This window comes from Lampetra fluviatilis, chromosome 14 (assembly GCF_964198595.1).
Source record: "Lampetra fluviatilis chromosome 14, kcLamFluv1.1, whole genome shotgun sequence".
NCBI lineage: Eukaryota > Metazoa > Chordata > Hyperoartia > Petromyzontiformes > Petromyzontidae > Lampetra > Lampetra fluviatilis.
The window spans coordinates 9,687,166-9,696,906 of record NC_136288.1 but is presented as its reverse complement, the minus strand read 5'-3'; the positions used below and the strand labels follow the sequence as shown (position 1 = coordinate 9,696,906).

The 9,741-nt window shown below is 48.1% G+C and overlaps 1 protein-coding gene across 1 annotated transcript; it reads right to left on the bottom strand.

The window, feature by feature from the left end:
• Nucleotides 1–471: 471 nt before the first annotated feature.
• On the bottom strand, nt 472–8,962 carry LOC144935776 (beta-galactoside alpha-2,6-sialyltransferase 2-like). Its single transcript, XM_078862518.1, has 5 exons — nt 8,455–8,962; nt 7,642–7,739; nt 2,890–2,991; nt 2,310–2,505; nt 472–757 (listed from the first exon to the last, which is right to left on the bottom strand). The coding sequence occupies exons 1-5, from the start codon at nt 8,960–8,962 to the stop codon at nt 498–500; spliced, it is 1,164 nt and encodes a 387-aa protein (XP_078718644.1). The 3' UTR covers nt 472–497.
• Nucleotides 8,963–9,741: the final 779 nt, after the last annotated feature.

The window sequence follows — 9,741 nt, the reverse complement described above, 5'->3', positions numbered from 1 at the left end:
GTAGAAACCTAAATATTAAGTAAATTTCAATAAATATACCGAAATGAAGCCATCTATGGAGCTATGGTGTTTGGTGGAGACTACAACATTATGACTGCACCCAAGACTACAATGCCAAGTGTGAATATATTTTACGGCACACTATATTTATTTTACTTATGTCAGTTGTTAATGTTAATCCTGTGCAGTATAAAAAACTATTTTCAATAGAAATGATATCCGTTTCTAACGTGATTGATAAGTTACAAAGTGTTTATAGCATTAACTGGTATAAACACTCATAGTATAAATGAGGCACTTGTTACCACGGTGCTACCATCTGTGGCCCATAATGCTCACCACAGAGCAAGTGAGTTTAGCCAGACCGGTCAGGCAAGATTTCCCAAACCTGGCAGTTGTCATCACCATCGGTTGATTGAACTGCAAAGTGGATACATTCAATCAGAGGTTACCTACATCGGGTAAGACGGACAAAGGAGCCCTAGGGCCGCGCATATCTATTCGTGCCGAGGGGAACACGTGAGGTTTGCCAGACCGGGCATGGCGAGACGCCCGCTCTGGAGGGAGTGCTGGGCCGGCTGGTTTGAGAGGCGCATCGCCAGCAGCTTCTCCTGCATGAGGGGGTGCCAGGCGCCCAGGGTGCACTGCAGGTTCTGGGCGGGCTCGAAGTAGTGGCACTGCTGCGTGGCACGGCCCCGCGGGGGGATGAAGTCGTAGACGGTCACCTCCTGGCACAGGCTCATCATCAGCGCCACTCCTGCAGCACCACGAGGCAGAGGGGGCGGCGCTAGTAACCACCACCACACACGCGAGTCGCACAAAGTGCTACCACCCCTTTGACCTTCGTTTGACCCAGACGGGCCGGTGATTGGCACCTGTATTCTAGTGGTAGGAATTTGTTTGCACCGAGATCAAAGCAGTATTACGTTTAACACGAAGGCTTTCGCGACGAATATCATCCATAATAGAGGTTTTTGGGTTAGATCGCGTATTCATATATAAATGTGTCGTTAAAACCCGCCACCACCCGACACAGCCAACTAGTAAGGGTTGTCACGTAAACAGAACATGTCACTAGTACAGCACACCGGTGTGTTGGAGAGCCAAGCCACAACATTCACAAAGTGCAGAAGCGTGGTCAACACATCTACGCCTCTATATAAGTGTTGCGTTGTAGACCCAAGCGGAGATGGAACTTCTTGTAAGGGCTTTCGCCATTAATTAACACTGTTTAAACACTCGGCTCACACCAGGGGTAGGTGTTCTCTATACTCGGTCCTTTCCATGGACCGCCGAGCTCTAATCGTCCTAACCTCGACTATCCCTTGGGCTCTCTCACACGGGCTGGGATGGGGGTTCATCCAACACCGCCCGGCCGAGGAGAGAAGAACCCCACTCACTCTCAGCCGATTCTCACAGACTTCGTGGAGGCCTACTCTCGGCTATCTCTTCGGGTCTCCCACTTGTCGACCCCGGACGGGGGTTCAGCCAACACCGCCCGGTCACGAGCGGGTAGAGATCCCCTGCAGTTGATCCACACTCCGGGCTCCCACAACGACCCCGCCCTCGTCATGGGGTCCCCCTTAAGTACCCCTTGGGCGGCTCCTCCCCTTGACTTGGACCCGCCCCTTTTCCCTGAGGGTATCCCCTTAGAGCACCCATGGCATGACGTCATCACACTACATAAGGAACGAAACAGGAGGACTTCTCCACAAATCTGGCTGTCGCCTGATTAAGCAAGTTGTAATTACTGGCGAAACGTCGTACTCAGATTGTAAATATTGTGGCTTGGTTTTTAAACACACAGGTGTGCTGTACTAGTGACGAATTGGCACGTTCTGTTTAGGTGACAAACCTTACTGGTTGGCTGTGTCGGGTGGTTGCGGGTTTTAACGACACATTTATATATTTACGCGATCTTACTCAAGAACCTCTTATGGACAGCATTACGTTCTTCATAATAAAGGGTTTTTTTCGGGTTAGATCGCGTGAATATAAATATGTCGTTAAACCCGCCACCACCCGACACAATCAATTAGTCAGGTTTGTCACGTGAACAAAACGTGCCAATTAGCTACTACTTTAGCACACCGGTGTGTTGGAGACTAAACCCACGACATTTACAATTTGAGTACTGTGTGATGTTTTACTGGTGATGTGAACAACCAGCTTCATCAGGCGATTTGCTGGAATTGTGAAGAAAACCCTTTCCCGTTTCTGGCTCTTAAATAGGAGTAAAGGCGACATCGCTGCGAGCCCCATCAGCATGTCAGCCTGTCAGCACGTCACGCGTTTCTCGTAAAACTTGCCCAGAAGCCCCGATGAAGTGGGGTTTTCCAAGATGCGCTCCCCGTGCCCCACGTTGCGCTGCACCAGATCCCACAAACCCCGGCGGAAGCACGGGTGCAGCAGGTAGAATGGCTGGCGAGGCCGCTCGCGCCTGCGCTTCATGTACGCGTCGAGCGCCGGGAATGTGATATTCACATGGCCCTTCCACTGCTGCTGCTGCTCGGATGAGAGGTGGGGGGGGGGAGCATTTTGGAGTGGTTAGAGGAGGGCAATACGAGGCAGTGGCGGAGGAGAAGGCGTAGAGTGTGTGGATGTGACTTGTGGATTGAATGCCGCGGCATGCAGACCCAAGGGCTCCCCATAATTCGGGAGTCCAGTCAGAAGATGCATTGTAAATCGGTCCCGTGGTGGCGTTATGTAAATATCCCGAATGTGGATCGCTGTAAAAATCGGACCGTCACAAACCGGAGACCGCCTGTGAGCCCAAAACCTGACCCTCACAGTAAGCCGCTGGAACCCAAGCCCCCTTTTCACGAACCTCGCCTTCACGTCGAGTTGCGTAATAGGTGTGCAGGATTGTTGTGTTTTGTGAACGCTCACGTTTTTCTCAGTGCAGGTATATGGAGGGGGGCCCCACAAAACCAGAATGATGTCTCTGTACAGCTCGCTCGTCTCAAAGTTGAACTCCTCCTGATTTACGATCTGGAAAGCGAGATAAGTGTAAGGAATGTGGCAGGGTCAGTGATGAGACATTGAGATGTGGTCCACTGTGGTGTAACTGCCTGCGGTGCTACAAATCACCACGTTGGACTGTCCACCGCTTGGACTATCCCTGATGTGTATTCTAAGCTACTAGACTATAACCGAAACAATGCTCCAGAAAAAACTACTAAACTATCCAGTTTTTTTGTATTTTTCCAGGTAGGCCCCACTGAATTATATCAGAAGTGACCAGGCCACACATTGATAGCTCAACAAAGTGGCACACCAGGCCAGGCAGTTGGCATCTCGGCACCTTGGCGCCTCTGTGTTAAAATCATAAGTCATTCCCAAAACAATAAAGCAACTCTGAGTGTGTTTAACCACGGAGCCGCCGTGGTTGAATGGTTAATCCACTGGACTTGCAATCCAGAGGCCGCTGGTACGATTGCATCTTCCATATTCTAGCAAGGTATAACGTTTAATAATGCCTCTCTCCACACGTAAGTATTAATGGGTTCACCACAGTTCGTAGATCAATGAGTCGTACGTGGTGGGGTAAATCGTTATTATTCCCACCTCTTACAACACACCTGGTCAACGTGGAAGCGAAGATCAAATGCCGTTTACGTCAGTGGCTCCCAGCCTTTCGTGGCTCCAGTACCCCGTGTTCAACCGAGTTCCCCCTTTGCCTGCCCCAACGTGGTTCTAAGAAATCAATGTACGAAAAATGAACATCGATAGTTTCGCCAATTTTTCATATTTGTGGGGTATCCTAACTTGCTGGTAACTGCAAGCGAATCAAAATAAATCAACGGACGCTCTGCACGCGTGAGGTAATTTGTTTTCTCTCGCTGGTTACTCTTGTAAACCACATTGCTTACGATCAATGAGTTTAGAAAGGTCCTTTTATATCGTTCCAGGTTACCATGCGGATTTAAATGTAATCGGAGATATTTAATATTGGCAGATTCATACGTGATTATTCACCAATTACTCTCACGTATGATATAAATTCTCGTATTAATAAATCACCTCACGTAGCCCCAGGGATCCGCGTCAAACCGGTTGAGAACCAGGGCTCTCGAGTTTCCTCCTTCCGCCAGAGGTGGTGTGAGCAAGCAATAAAAAATTTACCCGTAAAAACAAAGTTTTTCACTATAAATCCTTTATATGCGTGGCATCGGTTTTATTTTTTTTATTCATTTCTGTTTTTCTTGAGTAAGAGTTTCATTTTTATCACATTGGTATTTTAAATTAAATATAAGGAAAGTCGTATATAGGATTATAAGGTTTTCAGTTTTTGTATGATTGTTTATATTGTACATTTTTGTTGTTTCCTTGAATAATTTTCTGTGTTTAGGAAAAATATATGATTGTGTTAGTAAAAATATTTTTCTCCTAAAAATTGTAAAATTTTGGAAAAATTTTTTCACGAAAATAAATTGTCACGCACAACGAGTCTGTGTGAAAAATGTCAGCTCGATTGGATCACGGGAAGTGGGTTAAAAAACGACCGAAAGATTTGCACGGTCGTAAGCGCGCAAGCAAGCAAGCAAGTGAACTTAATATAAAGGATTTAAAAAGCTGCATTTGTAATTCACACGCTGGGTGAATGAAACGAATTCCGTCCCTGGGGCCCAGTTCGTAAGTCGGAACACACGAATGTACCGTTTTTAAATCCTTTATATTAAGTTCACTTGCTTGCTTGCTTGCGCGCTTACGACCGTGCAAATCTTTCGGTCGTTTTTTAACCCACTTCCCGTGATCCAATCGAGCTGACATTTTGCACACAGACTCGTTGTGCGTGACAATTTATTTTCGTGAATTTTTTTTCTCCAAAATTTTTCACTTTTTAGGGAAATTTTTTTTTCATATTTTATTTAAAATACCAATGTGATAAAAATGAAACTCTTACTCAAGAAAAACAGAAATGAATAATAAAATAAAACCGATGCCACGCATATAAAGGATTTATAGTTAAAAACTTTGTTTATACGGGTTAATTTTTTTTAAATTCACATGGAGTCAGTGTTATTTAAAATGTTTTACGGTTCAACAAAGGGAAGCATTTTCTTAGGTTTTTTTCGGTAAAGTCACGTAGATGAAAAAAAATTAAAATTAATGAAAGTAAAATCAAAATTTTAAAAAAATCACGACGTTTCGGAGGCAACACAAGCTTCCGTCTTGAGGTGGAACCGTCACAGCACGATAGCTGTATCAAGTAAGAGATATTCCAAGAAAACAGTCCTTGTATATACTGTATACTGGTTGAGGGTGGGAGGAGCCAAGGTGGGTCCTGAATATTATTTTTGTGAGGTTCGGTACGGCTGACTTTACCGAAATAACCTAAGAATATGAATCCTTGCAGTCACGAAAGCTTCGAATCTAGAAAGGGAAGCATCGTTGAACTCAAAAATGAGAAATATTGGAAATTTGCATGTAAAACTGGAACTAGTTCCATGATTCGGTTGGCAAGTGCAAGTTGAGGTTCGCAGGTCAGGATGGTGAAAACACGAATATCCTTATGGAAGCCCGTTCGCAAGTCGGGCAGTCGATAGTCAACAGCTCATTTGCGTTGCAATACCCAATCACTCCGACTCACATCAATGAGATTACATCTTCCAGGGTGTACAATGGCAGTGGCTATCCAAATCTGGTCACATCAATAGCAGCCTCGCAGACGCTCACAACACGTTTCACATCGAGGGGTCACAGGGCGTACACACTGGCCAGACACCTTGGAAGAGGTGTGGGTACCCACGCTTTACCCCACTACACACGACCTGACAACCAACTGTCATGTACTCATTTCGCCTGCTGGGTGTACAGGGGTGCGGAGATTCAAGAAACTTGCCGACTGTTTCAACTTACGTGCTGGGATATCAAACAGGCGACCTCTGGATTGCAAGTCCAGCTGTGCTAACTTTTACACCACAGAAAGTTTATGCCAGTGGAGTGACTAACTCGGAGACAGTAAGACTTGGAGGCACTTCTTAATTTAGCAAGCACCAGCGGGATAAAACACTACTATTAAGACCGTCTATTGTCGGCGGTACTACTTAGAACAGTTGGTAGGCTGTCTGACTAGCGGCGCCCCGGGATGGTAAAGACGGAGACGACGACGAGGAGATGGTGACGGCGACGAGATGGTGACGACGATGGACTCGAGCAGCACGACGGGGATCCCGCTTCCAGCAACAGCCACGAGGTCCCCCACAGCGGCCCCTCTTAGACCCCCCACGTGACATCGCTTTCTGGAACCTACTAGCGGGTTCCCGAGGCTTCACGATGGGCGCCTTCTGTGACCTTTCCCCCCTAGATGTCCTCTTCTCGTGTATATCATGGCCTGCTGACGTCAGTACTGCCGTAAACCGCAAATCCCCCTTTTCGCCAGCAGCCCGCGCTATGCCACTACATCAGGGTACTGTGTACTTAAAGAATAATAATAACGACGTATAGCCCTTCGTCAATCCACTGTTGGATGTAGGCCTCCGCATTCTGAGTTAATCGTGAGCGTTGTTTGACCATACTTCACCACAATTGTAAGTGTCATCCGTCCCCTCCTCTCACCCCCGTTACCACATTTTTAAGAGTAATTTCATGTCATTAAAACGTAATTTTTAAAAGTTACTTTTGTGGTAAAGTGTCAGACAATGACAATACAAACTGTGCCATGCATTTGTTTCTGTGCATTTTTATGGCTGTAATTGTATCTGGACGTCTGTGAAAAAATTACTTTATAGCTCATAGGATTCCTCCACTGTAAAGAAATATTCTTAATTCTCTCTTTTTTAAAACAAATTACCCACCAATATCCTCCTTAACCCCCCCCCGCCCAGTCCCTTAATATCCCCGGTGCTGTGCGGAGAAAATAATTCACATTCAGTACGAGGCACCTAAATTCTTCGGCTAAATTTGCATACTATTTGGCAACACAAGTGCGCTTGGGGCAAGACACACATCACTGTAAGGGACAATGGTCCATAAAGAAGAGACGCCCAAGGAATTCAATATTTAAGACAAATACGTCTACCGGGACGGCGGCTGGAGGTGGTGGTTGTGGTGGGCAAGGTGCGGCGATGTCATCGGCAGGTGCTGGGTGGATTGTTAACATCCTCAGCATCGTGAGATGGCAGCGGATTGGGGAGACTTTCATCCAGTAGCGGATTGATCATGGCTAATGATGATTTATCAGGGAAGAATGTCCCCCCCCCCAATGTTGTCTGAACGACCCGTAGAACAAATACGCATGTAAGCATGTTGAACTTCTTTCACACCGTACGTAGCCAACCATGCTAATCGGAGGTGCGGTAAATAAGTCTAGTCAAGAGATGCTTTCATACTTTTGAGGAATGTTAACAATATCATTAGAATAAGAATACGTATTTATACTGGAGGAATCCGACGAGCTATGAAGCTGTTCCTCACAGATGTCCAGTAGGAGCACGGGGTAAGAACGTTACAACAACAAACAGTACAAAAACACGATAGGAGTGCCATGTGTAGGAAAGGTAAAAACAAATACAAATAACTTACAGATACAACTAAATTATATTTATCTAATCAGTTAAAGCCCACTGGGAGGTATTAACTTATTTTTCAGAAGCGACCCCGGCCACGAGTGACAGCTCAACAAAGTTGCGACCTTACCTGCCAGTTGACGAGGCGAATGGAGGTCTTGGTGCCCACGTGAAGTTCATAGCCGGCCGTGGGTGCCGAGTTGAAGCGCATGACCGCGTCGTGGCCATCTGGACGAGCGCACAAGTGGATACATTCCTGCTTCGAGGTTCAATTCGTTATCCTGCCCGTCACTCTCATGCTGAAATGTATCACTCAGGTGGCTTTGCTGATCGAGTAACGTATTGACAGTGGTGCACGAGTACAAATAATAATTGCCAAGAAGACTTTCCTTAAAATGTAAAAAAAATAACGTCATCAGCAATGATTTTGGCAATGGACCTTCTTCATAGCACGTAAATAGAGACAAGAGAGATCAAGTTAATCATAGTTGGGGACTGCACCATATGGCCTGATAACGATATATATTGTTAAGGTTTCCTAATAATTATTTGGCATATGATAACAGACAAACCCTTCAATAATTAAAAATGTATACCTCAATTATTTGTGTTAAAAATAAAAGTTATAGAATATTCCAAGTACATTGCACAATGGTAAAAATGTTAGTGTGTTGCTTGACACTAAATAACCATTCCTGGGCCTAATTATTAATTTCCATTGGATCAAAGGGCTTTCAATAAACATTAGGCTCAGATGGGGCTTTTAATGTTTTTAAATGCCCTGAACCTTGCAAGCAATCTCGACTCTCTCAGACCCTTCCAAGCCCCAGGCTCTACAGCTGCGTGCAACGTTTGTCCACTTGGAAGAAATTCCTCACCTCCCTCCCATCATCCCGCTTCGATCCCTCCTCCTCAGTCGCCCCCCCCCCCCACGTCTCCTCACCGATCTCCGCTCCCAGCTGAGCGCGCAGCAGGGACCCCGCGTTCATCACCACGGCGCATCGCCGCCACTTCCCCGCCAGCTGCCGGGCGAGGGACACCGCGGGCAGCGCGTTGCGCCCCGGCGCCCCGGCCGCCTCGTGGCGCCGCAGCACCTCGGTGCCGCGCCGCGCCAGCCCCCGCAGCGCGCACAGCAGCTGCCCCCGGGAGGGCGTCACCCCTACGCCGTCGCTGCGCCGCCGAGTCCAGCGCTCCCACGCCCGGGTCATCTCCACGTGCACGGGGTCCGACGGCGCTCCGCGGGACCCTCCCGCCCCCTCGGAGGGCGCCGCGGACCGGGCGAGCAGAGGCGCTTGCGTCCGCTCGTCGGTCGGGTCACGCGCGGGGAGGGTCAGGGGCGTCGCCGCTCTCCTGGAGCCTGGCGCCAGCAGCAGCAGCGCGAGCGGCACCAGCAGGCAGGTGGCGGTGACCGTGAGAGCGAGGGGAGATTTGGGACCAACCCGGAGCCACATGGCCGCTGGCTCGCGCCACGGCTCCGATGCGAGAGACTCCCCGGGCAAGGCGCGCGTCTCGCTCCGTGGTTCCGCGCAGGTGCGCGCACGAGACGGGGGTGGGGGCGGCGTTGGGGGTGGGAGGGAGGGGTTGGGGAGGGCTGGAGGAGCCGCTGGAATTCTCGGCAGGAGACGCGCGCGCAGCCCTCGCAGCGCGCGCCTCGTTCGCCTCCAGATGGAGAACGGCGCGCTCCTCTTCATCTGCTTTTTGGTGGAAAGCGCGCGCCTATGTCTCCACCATCGATTCCACGTGTTACGATCTGTGTCACACACACACACGGGTATAGTTTATTCAGCAGCCGGTAATGAGGGCATTGCTCGCCAATGATGTAAGCCGTGGGTGCTGGGTATCGAACTCAGGTGGCTTACTCCACATAGCCACTGCTGCATTATACCTGGTACATATAAATACATGGTCGTGCAGCCTCAATGTCATCTAGTCACAGTTGGACTTAGGGGCCGTCCATAAATGACGTCATGCACCTAGGGGGGGGGGGAGGGGTCAGACATTTGTCACGATGTGTGACGATGGGGGTGGGGGTTGAGAAATGTGACGTTACATCAAAATGCGCAACTATAAATAAATATAGACAACACGTTCTACTTAATTAAATTGACTTTTTAATAAATGTTCCTCCTACAACATCAGAGAGCAGCGCCACAAAAAAAAGCACTACAATGACAATAGTTGAAAGCGATTTGAAGCATATTTTATTTCTTGAGGAGGGGTCTGAACTTTT